The following is a 21,864-nucleotide window of genomic DNA, read 5'->3' as shown; positions in this document are numbered from 1 at the left end:
GTGAAAAAGAGGCAGGAATTTTCAAGAAGATTAGCACCATTAATTAAAGAGAAGATACTTGCTCTGAATTAGAAGCCTAGGAAGGTGTCCCATTGGTGAGACTCCATTCAGCTAAGTCTTTAATTTATGGAAGGAGTAGGCAAAGTTGGCTTCCTAGTCCTGGGAAGCAACTTCATACAGAATCTGCAACAACTGTAGTCCACACTTGGTAAGGTCCATCAAAACATGGCAAAATCACCTATATTGTATTGATTCTGGAAATGAGAAAGTTGCGAAATGGGAAGGTCTTGAATTCTTCTGTGGTCAGTTCATCACTAATATACCCATCTGTGTTTGGCAGAGTCAGGGCCTCAGTAAGGGAAGTGTGAGAGTTCAATACATGAAGCTGTGAAGATGAAAGTGGGTTGAATTTGAGACCACTGGATGTTCAGATAACCAAACTATGAGACATCTGCATATGGGGTGTGAAAGTAGCAAAAGAGAGATATGAAAAGTTGCAGAGATAGAGCCACTTCCCTTTAGAAAAACATAAATCTCTCATAGATATCAACTAGGCGTAGGTTTCTCAGTTAGGGTTTCTATTGTTGTGATGAAACCCCATGACCAAAAGTCAAGTTAAGGAGAAAAGTGTTTATTTGGTTGGCACTTCCAAATTGATGTTCATTACTAAAGGAAGTCAGGACAGAAACAAAAACAGGCAGGATCCTGGAGGTGTAGGAGCTGATACAAATGCCACTGAGGAATGCTGCTTACTGGCTTACTTCAAATGACTTGTTCAGCTTCCCTTTTATAGACTGCAGAATCACCAGCACACGGATGGTACTACTCTCAATGGTCTGGGTCCTCCTCCACTGAACAGTAATTGAGAAAATGCCTCACTACTGGATCTCATGAAGGCATTTCCTCAGTTGAGGCTCCTATCTCTGTGATGTCTCTAACTTGGTGTCAAATGACCCAAAACCAACCCATGCACGTGGTATAACAAGTTATAGTAAGACTAGGCACAGTCCATCATATCAAGGCCAGATAAGGCAACCATTTAATATGAAAAGGGTCCCAGAGCAGGTAAATGAGCCAAAGACACCCTACAAACATACTCCCACTTTTAGGTGTCCTACAAAAATACCAAGGCATATAACCATATGGTTATATACAGAGAACTTAGTACAGACCCCTGCATGATCCATGATTGATGCTTCAGTTTATGTGAGCACTTATGACTGGGTTACTGAATTCTGTGGCGTGTGTTCTCCTTGTGTCCTCAATCCCTCTGACAGCTACAGTTCTTCCTCCCCCTTATCAGCATGGGTTCCTGAGCTCCTTTTAATATTTGGCCATGGGTCTCTGCATCTGCTTCCATTAGTTTTTGAATTAGACTTTTCTGAATAAAATTGAGCTAGGTACAATTCTATGTGTATAGCAGAATATCATTGAAATCATTTCATTGACTTTTTTTTCTTTTTTTCTTTCTTTTATTCTTTTTGCTAGTCTTTGGTTTTATCCTAGATCTCTAGGCTATTGAGCTTCAGATTCTTGGACATCCAAGCAATGTTTGGCATGGGCTCCTGCTTTTGGAATGGGCCTAAAGTTAGACCTATTATTGTTTGTCCACTCCCACAGTTCTGAGCCACCAATAAACTGCTTCTTGCAAGTAGGACTTAATTGTAGGTTGAAGGTTTTGTGGCTGGGTTGGATTCCCAGTCCCAATACTGAAAACCTTGCCTGATTAGAGAAGGCTATTCAGACTCATTATCCCCCTTTTCTGGGAGTCCTGACTATTGTTATTTTCATAGAGTCTAAGGAGTATCTGAACAGCTAGCTTTACTGCTTCTTTTAGAATTAGAAAGAAATGGTTAGGTCAATAAGACTTATATTACAGAGGCTGCACTGGGTTTTCATATCGACTTCTAAATGTCTCTCAATTCCAGTAGTTTCCCCCACACTCTCTCCCTTCATCCCTAAATGTAGCCTGCTTTCCCTTATTCCCATGCCCACCCATTCTCAGTCTATCCAGAAAATCCATCCTATTTCCTCTTTCCAGGGAGATCCTTGTGTTCCCCTGAGCCCTCCTTTTAATTAGCCTCTCAGGGACTATGGATTGTAGCATGAATATCTTTTACTTTACAGCTAATATCTACTTATGAGTTTATACTGTGTTTGTCTTTTTGGGTCTCAGTTACCTCACACAGGATGAACTTTTCTTGCCTATTAAAAATATTTATTTGTTTGTTTGTTTGTTTATTTATTTATTATGTATACAGCATTCTGCCTTTATGTCTCCTTGCAGGTCAGAAGGCACCAGATCTCATTACAGATAGTTGTAAGCCTGAACATGTAGTTGCTGGGAATTGAACTTAGGACTTCCGGAAGAGCAGCCAGTGCTCCTAACCTCTGAGCCATCTCTAAGTCCAGGATCATTTTTTTTCTAGTTTCATCCATTTTTCTGCAAATGATGTCCATATTTTAATAACTGAGTAATATTCTATTATATCAATACAGTACATTTTCTTTATTCATTCTTTGGTTGAGGAACATCTAAATTGTTTCCATTTTCTGGATATTACAAATAAAGCTGCTATGAACATAGTTGAGAATGTGTCTTTTGGGTTGGATGGAGCATCCTTTGCATATGTGCCCAAGAGTGCTATAGCAGCATTTTGGGGTAGATCTATTCCCAGTTTTCTGAGGAACTGCCATTTTGATTTCCATAGTGGCTATACAAATTTGTTAAAGTTATTTTCCATATGGGAACCAGAGTGATGTAGTTAAAGTATTGTAAATCTCATTCTATTCTGAGGATTAAGAGTTTTTCAGTCACTTGAAATTCTTAGCCCTGCTCTACTCTCCTGAAGAGAATCTTGCTGCTGTTGTTTTGTTATCTAGCCCAGGTTGGCCACCAATTTATGGCAGTTTTTATCCCAGCTTCTGAGTTCTGGGGTGCATGCCATGTACTCCTCTGAATAGTTAAAAATTACTGAGAGGTCTGAAGACCTTGGTTCACTGCTTCTTGTAGAATTAAAAGGGAAAAAGATTCAGCCAATAAGAGCTATAACAGAGGTTGCAGAGACTGAGGGCATTTGTTCACATGCATTGTGCCATTCATACATTTGCAGAGGTTGATATGGAGAATTTAAAAACAGAAGGTCAACATGTGTAGAGTAATGGTAACCAAATTTGGCTGCCTATCAGGATTTTAAGAAGAGCTTACTAAAGCTTACTCAACAAGATCTGAGTTAATTTTAATCATAACGGTCAGGAGATGGAGGCTAGAAAGTGGAATTTTATGTAGGTATTTGTAATTTGCAACTCTAGAGAGAGTTTCACAGTAGGAGGAAGTCTAAAGTGTTTCAAACTGGTGTTAGCAACTGCATAGACCAATGGATATAGTGAATTTGGGTAATTGTAGCCACTATTGCTTTATAATATTACTTTACGCACTAAATTTTCCCCAGTCATGAAGTTGACTTAGGTTGGTTCAACAAAAAACTTGAGTTAGTTCTTGTATGTTTCAAAAGCAGTCACACAAGACAAGTATATTTAGATTGACTTTAGGTGCCAGCAATTATTCTATAAAGTTTATTTAATGTGTATTTGTGAGATCTTGAGATTGACTCATCAGATCAAAACATGTCACTGTTCACATGTAGAAACCATGGTAGAAAAAAAAACAGATCCTGAAAGTTGTCCATTGACCAGTACACATTAGGTATAGCATGTAACTGCACTCACACACACGTCAGATACTCATATCACACACACCTTTCCCTCTCACACCCACATACACAAATATACATACAACATACACACAATGCATACATCACACATAAATATACAAATACCAACATATACCCAAACAGAAACACAAACAAACATAGACACACAAATATGCACACATCACACAAGCACATATCACACAAACCCAGACACACACTCATACACACAAAAAACATATACACATATACACAAACATACACCCACAAAGAAACTTTCAAAAACCGTATTGGTATTTAAAGAACACTTAGGTGGCAACTGGCAGTGAGGAACAAGTAGAGAGTGGGTTAGATAGAAATAAGGAGAATCTGGCTTGCCTCAGAAGGACAAAAGGGGGTAGGGATGAGGCAAAAACCAGAATTACATTTAAAGGTACTCTGCTAAAAAAAAAAAAAAATCACTGTCATTATTATACCAGCATAAAAGGCATTTCAAACAAAGTTTGGCTTGGACAATGCTGACGTAATTTCGGAGAGTCCACCATTTAATAAACGCACGAATGTCCATATGTACTGCACTTCACAGCAACAGCTTCTGGAAGAACAAGACTTCTTTGAAGCACTCGTAGACACGCCCCTTTCCATTCCGGCTGCTTCTGTGCTGCAAACACCAGGAATCTCAAGAGCTGCCATAGTTTACCTCCACCCTGGTCTCCTTTCTAAGTCTGTCCCCAGGGGTGGAAATTCTCAGGTCTGTGTGTAAGAAAAGGGAATCATGTGACAGGCCTGAAGTAGCCGAGCTAGCTCATAGGAAGGAGGACACTTACACAAAAGCTTCTGGTCTCATCTTAGAATTCACCGAGGGCTAGAGATGCAGCTCAGTGGGAAAGGGCTTGCTTAGCATGGTTGAGGTCCTGGGTTTGGTCTCCAGTATTACAGAGAGACAGAAGAAGTTTATACAGCTTTGTCCCGCCAGCTAGCTGATTTCCAGACTCTCTAGGTCTCCCGGGCTGCTTGTGTGCTTATTTTCTCTGTTTCTGGAAGGCTTTCAGGCTTAAAGAGCTGCCTTGCACATTGCCTCTGGATTGTACTACAGTCACGCTTTGCTTAGATGATGGTATTGATATTCTACCTGACAGCTGATATATCTGTTCCGAACCCCCTTCCAGATCCTTCTATTGAGTCTCACCATTAGATGAAAGATACCTGAACTGTGGGTAGCAGTGGAACAGTGTGCTAAGCAGGACTCATCAATGGCAGGCCCATTATGGTCAGTAAGACAATGGGATCTGCCTTGGCTTTATCTACTGAGTACAGGAAATTGGACACCCAGACGCTGGGGCCAGTGGTGTCCGGCCCCAGAGTAGTGGGGCAACATTCTTGTTGGTGGCTTGAGATGAAGGCCACATCTTTGTGTGGTTCCTGGCTCCAGACCAAGTGACCAGGATGGATCAGGAGTCAAGATCACTGATCTGAAACCTTGGACAAACTCCAGGCACTGGAGACCAGGGTGCCAGTCACAGAGGCCTGGGCAAGGTAGTAACTATCAGAGCTGAGCTGTGTGCTCACTGACTTAGCTTTGCCTCGCCTCAAACTCAGCCTCACCTTCTTCCATTCTAATCATTTGTCAGATCTGTGAGGCTTAAAAACAAGATGAAAAATTGTGATAATTCACTTTAAAATGCACTTTCTATAGAGTGTTGATTTTATTTTCTGTATTCGACCCCCAATAAAACAGCTTTTCCACTGGAAAAAAAAAGAACACTTAGTATATGTGTGGTGAGTGAATTTTCACAGGATTGAATTTTTTGTTCAATTTTTTATTCTTAATTTGGGGATATCTATCATTTGACAGTTCTTGTAGAGTTGTTTGAAAACGTTAGGCTGTACCTCTCTAACCTTATAATGCAATGCTGAAATTGTTTCTCCATTAAATTACTCTGTCTGGATCTGCATATCTCTATGATTTGTTTTATTAAGTTTTTCTAAAACCATATATATATAATTTTAATTATCCCAGGTTGGCCTCAAACTCGTAATCCTACCTGTGCCTCCTTCAGCAAATCCTACTGGTGTGTACCACCACAACCGGCAACTTTTTCTAAAACTTATATCTTAGCACCCACCAATATTATCCAACTTTTGTAGTGAAAAGACAAAAATGATGAAATCAATAATGTTTATAATTGACATTACATAAGTTCCACCTAAATTAGTTATCCTCATTTAATTGTTCCATTTTCAAACTGTTCAGCATATTTTCATAAAGAGACCTAAATCCCTCCATTGTAATTGTCTTTGCTATTTTTTTAATGTGAGCAAAAAACTCTCATCTTTTTAACCAATTCCCCCCCCCACTCTAAATAAGAATTCCCAATTGTCTCACCAAATCTGTTGACTGTGGAGCCTGAGGCTGCAGCTGAGTAGCATGTCTGAGTGGAGACACAGGCAGTACACAGCCTGGCTGAAGACAGTTGCAGTTGCTAGTGTGTAGCGAATTGAGAGTATAGAGTATGTGGTGGTCACAACAGTAGAAATCTTAGCGGGTATCAAGGCAGAGACCTAGTTTGGCAGCAGCTCATGGAGGGGGTTCAGAGGAAACGCACAACCCACAGGGGAGAGGGAGCTGGCTGTCTGAAAACATACACGGAATTTTGTGGAGAAGCTGCCTGATGGCGGAACCAGCCGGTCTAGAGCAGGTGTTTGGAGCCCAGGTGCCTCTGTTTAGTGGGCAGCTGGAGTCTGTTTTAGAGAGGCTACACCAAGAAAAATCCCAAACTCGCTCAGAAAACCTAGTGGGAGTGCAGTGACTCTGGCAGGAGCCCCCAAGTGCAGCTCTGCATTGTGCCAGAGGCTGCAAAGTCACAGTCAAGTGACTTTTTCATGAATTCATACCACAAACTTAGGTGCCAATATGTAACACAAGTTTTAATAGGTCTTAATAATAAGAGTCCTGAGGCAGATATTACAGGGTAAAAGCTATTTGAGGTTCCTCAGTTGAGAATTGTCTGCTTAGATCTGTCACCCATTTTTATTTGGATTATTTAGATCTTTAACTGTAGGCAGATGTTTCTTTTCTACCAGCAGCTCCCAAATGGACACACTGAGGCTTACTTATACTAATTACAGATCAGCCAATAGCTCAGGCTTATTACTAACTAGCTCTTAAAATTTAAATTAACCCATTTCTATTAGTGTGTGTACTGCCCCGTGGTTTGTTGCATTTACCTCTCTGTCATGTCTTGCTTTCTCTTAGTGTGACTGTGACTCCTCTGACTGCACCCTTCTTTTTCCCATCATTCTCTTAGTTTTTCTCCCCCACCTAATCTCTTTGTATCCATCTATAGAGCAGTCAGTTCTTTATTAGTCAATGAGAGTAATACATTTGCAGTATACAGAAGGATTATTCCACAGCATTCAGCATTTAGTTTTCTGAGTTCTTTACATATTTTGGATATTTGGTCTCTATTGGACGTGGAGTTGTTAAAAATCTTTCTGCATTCTCTTTGTCTGATTGACTGTGTCCTTTGCCTTACAGAAGCTTTACAGTTTCATGAGGACCCATTTATTAAGTATTGATCTTAGTGCATGCACTCTTGGTGTTCTGTTCAGAAAGCTGTCTCCTTTACCAGTATATTTAAGACTCCTCGACTTTGTTTTGTATCAGTTTCAGTGTGTGTGGTTTTATGTTGGGGGTCTTTGACCCACTTGGACTTGAGTTTTGTGCAAGGTGATGACTGTGAATCTATTTGAATTCTATTACATGCAGAAGTTCAGGTTAATAGGCACCATTTGTTGAAGGTGCAGATCCCCCCCCCCATTTTGTATTTCTGAATTTCCTTAACAGAAATCAGGTATCCATGTGTGTTCCGATTTATGTTTGGGTCTTTAATTCCATTCCACTGTTTTCTTCCAATGCCATGCAGTTCTTTTATTGTTCAGGATTATTTTAAATATCTGTTTGTTTGGTTTTTTTGTTATTCCATAGGAAACTAGGAACTGTCCTTTGCAGGTCTTTAAACTCGTCTGTTTTACTGCAAATACAATGAATGTAGTTTTTTTATTGTTCAAGCTAATTGCTTTAGCTATTCTGTTTTTTGTTGTTGTTATTTATATGAAGCTATAAACGGTCCTTTCAAGGTCTTTAAACATTTGTGTTGGAATTTTGATGGGGATTGTTGAAACATGATTAATAAATCTCAGGTTCAGAAATTTGGGTTCAATTTGAAGATCCGAAAAAGCAAATCAGCCAGCCACTGGCTCTTACCTTGACCTCAGTCTGAAATGACAATCCTGCCTCTGGAATCTCAAAAGGAATCTACACATCTGAGAGCTATCTCCCCCATCTTAGATTTTTCTCTAAGGCTGGGATTAAAGGTGTGTACCATTGTGGCTACTGGGATTAAAGGTGTGTGTTACCATTACCTGGTCGATAAGTGGAACTGTTTTACTCTCAGATCTTCAGGCAGTCTTTATTTATTAAAATACACTTGAAATGCCACTACAGGGTGTGGTGAATCTTTAGGTTGCTGTTGATCGGATAACCTTTTTACTGTGTTAATCTTACTGGTCCATGAGCATGGGAGATCTTTACATCTCCAGATATCGTCTTCAATTTCTTTCTTCAAATACCTGAAGCTTTTGTCACACAAGTATTTCAATTGCTTTGTTAGAGTTACTTGAGTGTATTTTATTATTATTATTTATTATTATTATTATCATTATTATTATTATTTAAGGCTATTGTAAAGGGTGTTGTTTCCCTTATTGCTTTTTCAGTCTGTCATTTTTTTAGAGGAGGGTTACTGATTTTTTTTTTAATTACTCTTGTACCTAGTCACTTTCTTAAAAATGTTTATCAGCTGTAGTTCCTTGTTGATTTTTTTTAAGAGTCACTTATGTACTATCATCATCTTCTAATAAGGATATTTTGACTTCTTCCTTTCCAAATTATATCCTACTGATATATTTCAGTTGTTTATTTGGTCTAACTAAATCTTCAAGTACTCTATTTCATAGAAATAGAGAAAGTTGACAATAGAGAAAGTGTCTTGTTCCAAATTTTAGTGGAATTACTTTGAGTTTGTTTCCATTTAATCTGTTCTTATCTATAAGCTTGCTTTAAATTTCCTTCATTGTGTTTATGTATGAACCTTGCATCCCTAATCTCTCCAAGACTTTTATTATGGATCATTTTTTTCAGCATCTAGTAGGAAGACAGACACATTTTTTTTTTCAGTTTATTTTTATGATGGATTACTTTTTACTGATTTTTGTATTGCTTCTCTGGATGAAGCCTACTCAGTTGGTTTAGATAATCTTTTTCATGTGTTTTTGGAATCTGTTGGCAAGAATTTTATTGAGTATTTGTGAATATGTTCATGAGGAAAAATGGTCTGTAATTCTCTTTTTATTTATCACAACACCAAAAATCTGTGCTGAATTAGGTTAATAATCTCAAGGTCATCCAGCAGAGGGGCTACAACCCATTGAATTCCTGAAACTGGATTCCCAGAGTCTGTCAACCTGATTGCAATTGCCCAATTGTTAAGGACCAATCCAGAAACCTAACTTTCCACTGCCCCCTGTCTCAGGCTTAACATAGCTGATGTAGCAACATCTGTTATAAGTTATCTGTAATCATTTAAAAACAAGAACCTTAATTTATGGGTATCTGTGTAATTGTGGCATCATAAAATGAATTGGATAATGTTCCTTCTGTTTCTATTTCATGGAATAATTTGAGGCATATTGGTTTCAACTCTTCTTTGAAAAATCTGGTAAAATTCAGGGCTAAAACCATCTGGCCCTGCTTTTGGGGAGGGGATTTGTAATGACTTGTTGCATTTCACTAGGGCTATATAGTTCTATTTAAATTTTTATATGATATTGATTGAAGTTTGGTAAGTGGTACTTAACCAAGAAAATTATCTATTTCTTTTATAATTTGGCGGGGTACAGGTTTTTAAAATATGTAGTTATGATTCTTCAGTTTTCCTCATTGTCTGTTCTTATGCTTCCCCTTTTCAATTTTGATTTTATTAATTAGGATATTCTTGCTCTGTCTCTTAGTTTGGATAAGGGTTTGCTGTCTTCTTGATTTTCTCAAAGAACCAAATCCATGTTTCATTGATTCTTTGTATTTTTCTTTGTTTCTATTTTGTGAATTTTAGCCCTTAGTTTGATAGTTTCTTCCTGTCTACTCCTGTTGGGTATGCTTACTTTGTTTTGCTTTTATGTTTGCTCTTAAGTTGCTAGTATAAGGTGTCTCATTTTTTTTTCTGTATGTATGTAAGCCCTCAGTGCTATGAAGTTTCCTTATATCACCACTTTCATTGTGTCCCCCAAGTTTGGTTATGTTGTGTATGCATTTTCATTGAATTCTAAAAAGTGTTTAATTTCCTTCCTTTATTTCTGTCTTGATCCACTTTCTTCAGTAGAGAGTTGTTCGGTTTCCATGAGTATGTAAGCTTTCTATTGTTTCTGTTTATTTTTTTTTAATATTGAACTGTAATCCATGGTGTTCTGATAGGATACAGGGAGTTATTTCAATTTTCTTGTTGAGACTTGTATTGTATCCAAGTATATCATCAACTTTGGAGAAAATTGCATGTGGTACTGAGAAGATGTATTCTTTTTGTTTGGGTGGAATGTTCTATAGTATCTGTTAGGCTCATTTGGTTTATAAAGTCTACTATCTATAATATTTCTCTGTTTACTTTTTGTATGGACTACCTATCTATTGTTGAGTGTAGGATATTGAAGTTTACCACTGTCAAACAATGTGTAAATTAATCTTTTTTTATGAAAGTCAGAGAGAAGAGAAGGTGGGAAGGGAGAGAAAATGGTTGCCTCTTCAGAAGAAGGACAGACACACACAGAGAGATGAGAAGAGAAGGTGTGAAATCAGGAATGGTGAAGATTGGGGATGGGTGAAGCTTGTCTCTTAAAGGGACAGGGTACCCAGGTAGCAGGGAAAACCAACAGAATTATAACATGTCCATCTTTCTCTTATAATAAAAAGGCAAGGAGCTAGTCATTGCAGATTAAGGGGTTGGAGCTGTCAAGTTCTCAAGACTGCTTCCTGCTTGTTTGTGAATGTCAGAGTCTTGGGGGACCTGAGAAAGCTAGGTGCTGGTCTGGTCATGTCTTGCAATAGCTGGTTACCTTACTCCTGTCCAGGATTTGTAGTGTGGAACTGTTCAGTATTTCTTGAACTTGGCAAGGTGTTAGCAGAGTAGAGGACAAGGTTAAGTTTAGGAAGAAAAAAATTTCTTTAGGTCCTGGTAATTGAGGAAGAGGGTGATAGGATCAGGAAATAGCAAGAGGGGTGCATCTGACCTGCTTAAGGTGAATCCTTCAATTCAGCTCCTGGGGAATTCTTAGTAAAACATAAGTTTTAGACACATAAATTGTGAAAGACCCTACAGACCCCCTCCTCAAAACCCGCAGCTAGCATGCTCCCGGGGGAACGTCCTGTTTGCTTTAAAAAAAAAATTCTCCGGATCAGCAGCCAGCCTGCTCTCGTAAGAACATCCCATGTGCTTGAGAGAGCAGGATGTCAATAAGATAGGAAATCAACAAAGCAGGTTAACTGCAAAACAGGATATCTATAAAGATAGGAACAGGAACAGGATGACTATTGCCAAACATCCATGCTGAGAGAGGAAACCATTCATGCCCCCCCCCCTCATTCCGATCGACCGATAACCACGCTTTTGTTTTGCTTCTGTAAACTTGCTGTTTGCTCTTCCCTATAAAAAGCCTGCCCTCCAGTTAACAGGTGCGCAAAGTCCTCTGAAAGACTTTGCCGCCCGCAGGTACCTGTGTTTACTCAATAAACTTCTTGCTAATTGCATCCTGTGGCCTGGTCTCGGAGTGTCCTGGTTCTGGGGTCTTCATTGGAGAAAAAGGTCCTCTCTGAGGGTCTTTCATTTGTATTAACAGCAGCATATTTATGCCATGTGGAGAGAACTTAGGTATAGAGTTTATTTAATGAGTATTGGGAAGGGTATAAGGATAAGGGGATTATGGGAGAAAGAGATAGAGAAGGAGGAGATGGGGGAAATGGGGAAGAGAGAGAAAATTGTTGCCTCTTCAGAGAGTGAGAGAGAGGAGAGGAGAGAAGGTATGAGATCATCTTGCCTCTTTGGAAAGGGAGGGAGGTTGGGGGTTGGTGGAGCTTATCTCTTAAAGGGATAGGGTACCTAGGTAACAAGGAAGGCCAGCAGAATTATAACAGGGAGACCTTGTGTTTGGAACAAAGATATTTGTTTGTATTTTCATGAATATTTAAGAAATTTTCTTTTTAAGGGCTTCTATCATCTTCATGCAGTCTTTTTCTTATATTTCAGCTATGTTAGAATACTCAGGGCCTGCTGAACTCTTGTGGTAACATGCCTTGGCTGCTATTGATTTTATTTTTTATGCTAGGGCATCTGACTTTGGTGTGATTATGGGTCTAGGTGCTGGTTTCTGATTTCATCTTGGTTGGATAGGAGTTTTTTTTCCTGGAGTTTTTCTGTTTCATCTCTGGAGTTTCAGAGCATGTATTGGCTGAGTGTTGCCCTTTGTCCTGGCCTTCTTGGCTGGTGTGTTCAAGGGAAAATGCTTGCTGGTGTTGGAAACTAGGGGAAGGGAAGGTCAGGAGAAATGATCTTAGGGATACAGAGGAGGCAAGGAGATGGGGGAGGGGAAGTTGCCTCTGGTGGTGTACTACAATAATAGGGGCAACTATGAAAATCAGATCTGGGGTAAGAGATAATGTGCTATATCTGTGGGCAGCTTAAATTGGTCTTCTGGCAGATGTGACAAGCAGTTAGGTGCTGGGATACAGATATAAGCTGTGAAGGGAAGGGCAGGTGGAGATGGTCCTGGAATCATCCGGAGACATGGATGGGGGAGGATAAGCTGCAGCCGGAGTTCTCTTGCAGCCATAGAGACAACCCTGAATATTGGGTCTTGGGTAACAGCGAGTGGGGAAGGTCCATGGGCAGTCTACCTGGTCCCAACATCTTAATAATGATTCATCAAGTTCACAGGGATCATTTATTTGCTTCTTTCTTTATTTAGGTTTCTGTTGTTAATCTGTGAAAGACTTTTAGTTTGTTGGATAAAAAGTTACAGTATGTGGGCAGCCCATGTCACTCAACAAATATTCTTCTTGACTTTTGTTCAGCTACCAACACCCAAGTTTGGATATAATAATATTCTATTTATGTTTTAATAAATAAAGTTTGGCTGAATATCAGAAGGGCAAAACTAGGCCACTAGAGGTCAGGCAGTGGTGGCACACACCTTTAATTCAGGATTTGGGAGTTGGAGGAAGATGGATCTCTGTGCATTCAGGACCACCCTGGGCTACACAAGATCAATATACAAACAAATCCAGGTGGTGGTGCCTAACACCTTTAATCCCAGTAGTAGGGAGTCATACACCATTAATCTCAGCACTAGAGAGAATTTAAAATGGGAGGGAATAGAGGCTCTTGCTGCTTACTTTGGTTAGTCTGTAGTCACCTAGCCTTGGTAGAGGTAAGACTTCTTTAGTGGCTTGGCTGCTTTGCTTATCTGGTTCTCAGGTTGAGCCCCAATTTCTGTCTTTTGGTTCTTATTATTCATGCTACATTGGGAGGATCATAAGTACTTGCTATTCCAGATCCAGGGGATCTGACACACTCTTTGGTGTGTCACCTGTACACACATGGAAAACATTCTCTCACACACATACAAACATGCACATAAAAATGGAGATAGACTTGTTTCCAAAAGTTTTTAAGACTTATAAAGCAATTAGAGGCAAATGGGTTGCTTTAGATATATAATACAGACTTACACTTAATCATCAATCTTAGGAAACAAAATGTTTAATAAATGATCCTAATGGACATCATTTTCTTTATCAAAAGAGAATGAGATAGTTTTAGTAGTCAAAATTATTTTCTGCAATGTAGAAACATCAGAAGGCTTCAAGCAAATCTAATTTTGGTGGAACAATCATCTCTACCCCACCCATTTTCTATTAATGGCAAGGGAGAGAACTGGAGGAACTGGAGTGCACAGGGTGAGTGGTGGTCAATGATTTCTTTGATTCTAATTTTGGTTAGAATCTCCTAATCCTTGTTCAAAGGACCATGTTAAATTTGTAGGTCTGTCTTTGTGTCTCCTTTTATTAGTGGTACTATCTACATTGTATGATTTTTTTTAGTTATAATTTAGTTATATTGTTTCTCTGGAAAATGATGAGCCTCCACTAGTTTTTATTTTATGAAAATTTACTATATAATTGTTGAAATAAGAGCGGCAGAGCTGCGTCCCCGGCACCCGGCCGCCCACATGGCTAGCTTAGCTTATGCCCCGAAATAATTACACGGAAACTGTATTCTTTTAATCACTGCCTGACCCATTAGTTTCAGCCTCTTATTGGCTAGCTCTTACATATTGATCTAACCCATTTCTATTATTCTGTGTAGTCCACAAGCTGGCTTACCAGGAATGATCTTAACCTGCATCTGCCTGCAGTGGGACAACCATGGCGACTCTCTGACTCAGCTTCTTTCTCCCAGCATCCTGTTCTGTTTTCTCCGCCTACCTAAAGGTTGGCCTATGAAATGGGCCTAGGCAGTTTCTTTATTGATAAGAAATCATTTTTCTCTGCCTACCTAAGGGTTGGCCTATGAAATGGGCCTAGGCAGTTTCTTTATTAATAAGAAATCATTCCCACATCATATAATATTATGAGTTCCTTGAGTTTGTTGGTTTGGAGACTTTTTGTGGAGAAACAGTTTGTTTTCTATTCTTGATCTTAGAGGCTTGTCTCTCCTCATTTCTTCACATATCCATGTTTTCCAGTTATTACTGGTATCAATTTTTGCATTTTCACTATTTAAGTTCTTGATGTGGTTGATACATTAGTTTTTGGGTTTTTAAAACTTTCTCATATATTATTGTCTCAGTGTCCTAACTACCTCCAACTGTCAACATGTCAGAGCCTACAGTCAGTCATCTGTGGGAACAGCAGTTGAAAACGTGACCCTATCAGAAGGGCTGGTTGCTATGTCTTTGAGAAACTTTGTTGATTGATGTGTGAAGGCCCTTCCACTGAGAGTGCAATATCCCTTAAAAAATGTTGGCCTGTGTTAGGTAAGACAAATGACTGAGCATGAGACAATGTCCAATTAAGTGAGAAAGCCAGGAAACACATTGCTCATGGTTTTTGCCTGCAGTTTCTAGCTTGAATTTCTATCTTCAACTCCCACAATGGTAGATGGTGATCTGACAGAATCAGCCAGATAAGTCCTTTCATAACCTGAGATGCTTTTGGTTAGAGAATTTAATCACAGCAGCAAAGATACAAGTTAGAATAAAAATAGTACAGCAAAAGTGATTTTGTTCTTGGGCAGAACCTGGAAATGTTATCATTTGGAAAATGTGGAAGATAGCAGGACTTTGGATGGCAAAAGTTAAAGAAAGCTCTATATAGAGCTTAATCAGCTGCTCTTAGTGGACCTGGAAGATAGGAGTGTTGAGAGTAATGACAGATAGTGGAGGACCAGGTCATAGGGTTTAAGTGGGAAATGGACTCCATGATAAATTAAGCTAGAGATCTCTTGTGTGATAATTTGGCCCCTAACCTTTCTTATTATGCCAGTTCCCCCAAGAACTTGAGTAAGACAGAATTCAAAAATAATAGGCTGATTTCTTAGATGGAATATTGACTCTTGGGTGGCTATTGCTTATGTTTCATTCAGGACTACATTGAAAAAAAGCAACAAATGGGTCAGTCATAAATAAATGAAAAATTTATGGGTTGTAGAGGAAAACACCACTAGGTAGTTTTAGATGGCGTTCATGTGTGAATAGAGGCAGGAATTTTCAGGGATATTATCACCATTAATGAGAAGACACTGAAAGCCTAGCAAGGTGCCCTAAGGGTAAGAATCCATCACATAGTTCTATGCTATTAGTTAATGGAAGGATTAGGCAATGTGATTCCTAGTCCCAACAAGCAATGTCATACAAAATCTGCTGCAACTCTGGTCCAAGCATGGCAAGGTCCATCACAACTTAGAAGCCAAATTTGAGGGAATCATCAATGTTTTTCTGCTTCTGCAAACAAGAAAGATGCAAAATTTTGAGGCCATGCATTCTTAGCCTGTGGTTTCAGTTCAGCAGTGTTGTAGGCATCTGTGTTGGCTAGAGTTAGAGCTCCAATGAGGATACTATAAGAGTTCATTGCATGATGCTTTCAAGATGATGCTTGGGTTATATTTGAGACCATAAAATGTTGAGACACTTAAGCTATGAGACGACTTCCATGGAGAGCTGCATATATGGAGTGGAGGTAACCAAAGAGTGAGATGTATGGGAAGGTGTGGGCTAGAGCCATTTAAGCCCTTTTAAACTGAAGCCTGTAGACAGATGTTTCTCTCTCACCCACCAACTCCTGAATAACCACTTGGAGGCTTAGTATTATAAATTCTCAGCCAGTATCTCAGGCTTTTTACTAACTAACTCTTACATTTGAATGAACCCATATTTCTATTTATGCTTTGCCACATGGCTCCTGACCTGTTACCTTATTTTTTACATGTTCTGCTTGCTCAGTGGGTGGCTGGTATCTCTCCTGACCCTGCCCTTGACAGTGGTCTTTTATCTGTTATTTTTAATAAAACGCTGATTGGCCAGTATCCAAGCAGAAAGTATAGGCAGGACAACAAGGTGGGAAATAGAGGTAGAACAATGAGAATTCTGGGAAGAGGGAAGTTTTAGTCTGCAGTCGTGACCCAGCCATAGAGGAAGCAAGATGTGAATGCCTCACCTAAAAAGGTACCGAGCCACGTGGCTAACACAGACAAGAATAATGTGCTAATATAAGTTATAAGAGTTAATAAGAAGCCTGAGCTAATGAGCCGATCAGTTTTATAATTAATATAGACCTCTCTGTGTTTCTTTGGGATTTAATGGCTGCAGGACCAGGCAGTAAGAAAGCCTTGGTCAACATCCCATCATACTTAGTTTGGTCATCCCACCTATACTTCTTGCCCAGCCAGTGGATAATCAGTGTTTTATTAAACCAGTTTGAATGACAAATCTTTACAATATATAAGAAGATTATTTCACAGCATTTCCCCTTTTTTTGTCTAATTGAAAGGAAGGTTTTAACTTTAAAATTGTGAAATTATATACAACAAAAGTAATTATAAGTAAGAATTATAGTAACACTAACTAATCTATTTGCATTTGGCAAACTTAGAGAAAGTACTTAATTGTCTTTCTTAGTGAGTCTAAAGTTTTTATCTAATTTACTTTCGATTATGACTAAGAAAGATTATAACTATTTAGTCTTCAACTCCATCAATGGCCCCAAAAAGGTGAATAAGACCTAATGACAAGAACCTCAAGCTGCCTGAACAATCACCCAAAGTTCCTTTGCAATGTTGGACATCCAGCTCTGGCCTACAACCCTAGCTTGTCTGACAGACTTTCTTGTGAAGCAGGGAATTTTGAAGGACTGTAGTACCTTGTCTTGTCAAAATCAGTAGTTACCTTTCTTGTATCCTGCTGGTCCAGTTTAGATAGTAATTCTCAGCTGATGTAAAGCATGTGTCCGCTCTCTTTTCTGGCTATGGGATTCAGTTTCTGTTCTCCGTTTCAGCAGAGGATTTTGATTTGTGAGTCTACCCCTAAATAAATAACCATCTATTATTCTCAATTCTGAGCTAATGTGGGATTTCTTTTAAGCCATCCTTCTTCAGCCCTTCTTCTTCCCATCATCCTTAGTTTGGCTGCCTTGCCTATACTTTCTGCCTAGCTACTGGACAATCAACATTTTATTAAACCAGTTGAGTGACAAATCTTTACCATGTATAAGAGGATTATTCCACAGTAGAAGCCCCAGATATCTGGTTGCCCTGCTGTGTTTCAGTCTTACATTGGTCCAGTCTTCCCTCAGTATGTCTCAGTTACTCTCCTTTGCAATGGGAAAGAGCAGTCTGTGCCATTGTATGTTGGACAGATTTATTTAACTTGTTTTATAATATAGTCAAGAGATTGTCTTGAGTTTCAGAAAAGATTTTGGACATTTGAAGACTGTAGGGGCTGTTACAGACTATGAAGATCATTGAAGTGACTAAATGCATTTTCTTCCTAGATAACCATGAGTCTATAGTGACCTGAGTCAGAATCTAGTCAAGTGAATGAAAAACTCTCAGATAGAATGATGTATTTGAACATGCATTTCTCCTTGGTGGCTTTCTTTGTGATGCCTGTGGAAACATTAGTTGGAGGAACCTTTCTGGAAGACATTTCTCATTGGGGATGTGATTTGAATATCTATAGTCTCAACCCATTTCCTGTTCTTTGTTTCTACTATGTTATGATTGAAACTAATCAGCCAGCTTCCTTCTTGTGCTGTCATGACTTCACCACCATTATAGATGATATCAATAGATCACATAAGATACAACTAAAGTGATTGATAGTCAATGATAAGCTATTTTGTTACCCTGATTTTATTTTAATTTTGTTGTTTTTTATTTTTTTTCTGAAGACAAAGTTTGTCTGAGTAGCCCTTACTGTCCTGAAAGTTGCTCTGTAGACCAGACTGTCCTTAAACACAGAAATTCACCTGACTTTTGTTTCCAAATCTGGTATTAAAGGTAGGAAAACATCCCTAAGTTTTTAAAATATAATTATATATGTTTATATAATTGTATGATGAGTCTAGAGTATAGATTTTTGTTCACGTCAAACATACACTGGTTTACTGTACTGCAACCCCAAATGGAATTTTGAAATTTGGCAGAGGGTATCATTTTCTGTCCCAGGATGTCAGCATTCATGACATTAATATTGCCTGGGGCTCTGAGTAACTGAATTATAGATGTGTGACATTCTTCCTATTTGCTTTATTTTTTTTAATGAATATGGTTTTTTTTTGCCTGCATACATGGATATGCGTAACATATGTATGTCCTCACAATAGTCAAAGGGTAGTCTTAGAACCCCTGAGCTTGGAATAATGGATAATTTGATCACTCACATATGTAGTGTCAATTGAGTACACCTATATGCAGGACTAGCAAGAGCTCTTAACTTCTGAACCATCTCTCCTACCCTGTGTTATTTATGATCGTCATTTACTTTGCTAATGTTTTCATCTGTCTATCTGTAACAGTTTAAATGCACAATTCCTTTTAATAAGATTTATTAAAGTTACAGTTTAAACTGAAGCACTTCATATTTCTGGAAGATGAATACAGAACTGGAATAAATGCATAACTCCTTGTAGGAACTTAAGTAAAAAACAAAACAAAACCCCTCTAAGTTCTTCCTATTTTTTGTTTGATTGATGCTTTTTTTTTCCAGGGGAGACAAGCTCTTAATATTTACTTCTTGCTGTTCTGGAACTGATTGCAGAGACTAGACTAACATTCATCTCAGAGGCAGATATACCTGCCTGTGCCTTCTGAGTACTGGAATTAATGGCATGAGCCAATACACCCAGCTTGGTGTATATTTTTTTGTAGTTAGTATTTGTTCATACAGTTTCTGGGATGTGTACTCAGTGCTGTTTATCTGTTTGCTTGTCTCTCTTTGTCTGTTAATAGGCATTTCTCTTGTATCATGCTATCCATTTGAAATGTTCAGAAATGATAGGGGTAAATCTCCAATTTCCTTCTAAAGTGACTTAATTATATTAAAATTCCCGTGTCATAGAGTAAGTGCAGGAAGCACCAGAATTATAAGATTATATTGTCAAAAAAGTATACATTTACAATGTTGTCAGTATTATGCTTTTTGTTATATAATATATGGCATATTTTAGGATGCAGTGACCTATAATGATGTGCATGTTGACTTCACCTGGGAAGAGTGGTCTTTGCTGGATCCTTCCCAGAAGAATCTATACAAAGATGTGATGCTGGAGACCTATATCAACCTCACCACTATAGGTAATACTGTGAATTTTCCTACGTGTTTTAAAATAACAGGAAAACTATTTCTTACATATCAATGCTTTTCTGTAATTTTGATTGAGAATGAGGTGAATAAATCAGGCATGGATCTAAGAATCACTGAAGATAACAACTTAAATTTTTCACAGTTTCCAATAATATATCATACATTTCCTGCTGCTATATTTTAGGCTACAAATGGGAAGATCACAATATTGAAGAACATTGTCAAAGTTCTCGAAGACATGGAAGGTAAATTTTTATATGCAAGCTGATACAAATGTGCCTCTGAAGATAATTTAATGTATCTGGAAGTTTTTTTTTTTTTTTTTAAAAAACAACAGTGTTCATAAGCACAGCTCACAGGGCATTTATGATAACTAAATTCTCACAAAACACTATTCCTCAATGGCAGGTAAGTGAATTGTGTTTGCGAGTCATTCTTCTAAGAAGGAAGACAAGGAATCAATGCCTTTACAGATATCACCATTTTAATCATAGCTTCCTCAGATCTATGCTGTAGAACTGCCAATCCATTTAGCTTCATACCTCTTATTTTACAAAAACATACATGTTGAGTAGTGATAAGTGTATGTCCAAAACCCAGTAAGCAAATAGACTGCAGTAAACCTAGTGTGAGTGAGATGTGTACTTAGAGTCAAGAGTTAAAGTGGTTTGTTATGGAAAAACCTTAATTTCTATACCGTATGTCTGTAAGGAACAGAAAGTTAAACTCTGTGAATGCAATGTAGAAACATTTATTTGTTATTCTTCCTTTAATAGGTATATTATGTTACTCTGGATACACGCCATATGAGCATAGGGATATGGAAAAAAACAATGTACCTCTCCCCACCTCAGAACAATTAGAAGATATGTAGTAGTCCCCAGGTTGAGTAGATTCATTGATTGTGAGTCAAGATTACAAGTAATTAGTTTTCTAGCTTCATTGAGAATATATCAATGAACTCATTGCAAAAAAGCCCTATGAGTATTGGGAATGTGAATAATTCTCTTTGTCCTGGTTCACTTTACAAATTTAATATGACTCGCAGTATAGGAAAATTTATCAATGTAAGTAGTGGAATAAAGATCTGAATTCTTCCAGTTCTCTTCAAATATGTGAAAAATCTCATAGAGAAAGTAGATACCATAAATGTGAGCCAGTTATACCACAGGAGCCAGGCTCCTACCACCACAGGTTTCTTCAAATACACAAAACAACCCTTAATGAAGGAGAACAAAATGAGTATAAGCAAAGTGATAAAAGATTAATTTATGATTATACAATTAGACCAAATTGTAAAATTAATTCATTCAGATATAAAGATTCAACAGTGTTATGAATGTGGTAAAACTTTTACATGTGTCAATTAACCTTGCAGGCATGAAAGAAGTTATACGGGAGAGAAACCCTCTGAATATACTCAATATGTTGAAGCCTTTGCCTGTCAAAGTCATCTTCAAAGTCATAAAAGAATTCATACTGGAGAGAAACCCTATGAAGATATTCAATATGATGAAGCCTTTGCATGTCATAGTCGTCTCCAAATACATAAAGGAACACATACTGGAGAGAAATCCAATGAATGTAATCAGTGCATTAAAGGATTTGCATGTCACAGTCATCTTCAAATACATAAAAAAACACATACTGGAGAGAAACCCTATGAATGCAACCAGTGTGGTAAAGCCTTTGCACGTCAAAGTTGTCTCCAAATACATAAAAGAATACATACTGGAGAGAAACCCTATGAATGTACTCAATGTGGTAAAACCTTTGCACATCCAAGTAATCTCCAAGTACATAAAAGAACACATACTGGAGACAAACCCTATGAATGTAATGAATGTGGTAAAGCCTTTATATGTCAAAGCCGTCTCCGAATCCATAAAAGAACACATACAGGAGAGAAACCGTATGAATGTAATCAATGTGGTAAAGCATTTGCATGTCATAGTTATCTTCAAATCCATAAAAGAACACATACTGGAGTGAAACCCTATGAATGTAATCAGTGTGGTAAAGGTTTTACATCTCCCAGTTATCTTCATATTCATGAAAGAACACATACTGGAGAGAAACCTTATGAATGTAATCAATGTGGTAAAGGCTTTACATGTCACAGTCAACTTCAAAATCATGAAAGAACACATACTGGAGAGAAACCATATGAATGTAATCAGTGTGGTAA

General features: G+C 38.2%; 1 protein-coding gene across 1 annotated transcript in view; it reads left to right on the top strand.

The window, feature by feature from the left end:
• The window catches only part of LOC101982559 (zinc finger protein 431-like), a 33,450-nt gene that overhangs the window by 9,420 nt on the left and 2,166 nt on the right, over positions 1–21,864 (top strand). Inside the window, exons 3-5 of the mRNA XM_026779354.1 lie at positions 19,540–19,666; positions 19,861–19,921; positions 21,055–21,824. Coding sequence (XP_026635155.1) covers positions 19,540–19,666; positions 19,861–19,921; positions 21,055–21,824 — 958 coding nt within the window. The remainder of the gene's footprint in view (positions 1–19,539; positions 19,667–19,860; positions 19,922–21,054; positions 21,825–21,864) is intronic.

This window comes from Microtus ochrogaster, chromosome 5 (assembly GCF_000317375.1).
Source record: "Microtus ochrogaster isolate Prairie Vole_2 chromosome 5, MicOch1.0, whole genome shotgun sequence".
Taxonomy (NCBI): Eukaryota; Metazoa; Chordata; class Mammalia; order Rodentia; family Cricetidae; genus Microtus; species Microtus ochrogaster.
The sequence above is the reverse complement of the archived record's forward strand: the minus strand, read 5'-3'. Positions and strand labels throughout refer to the sequence as shown.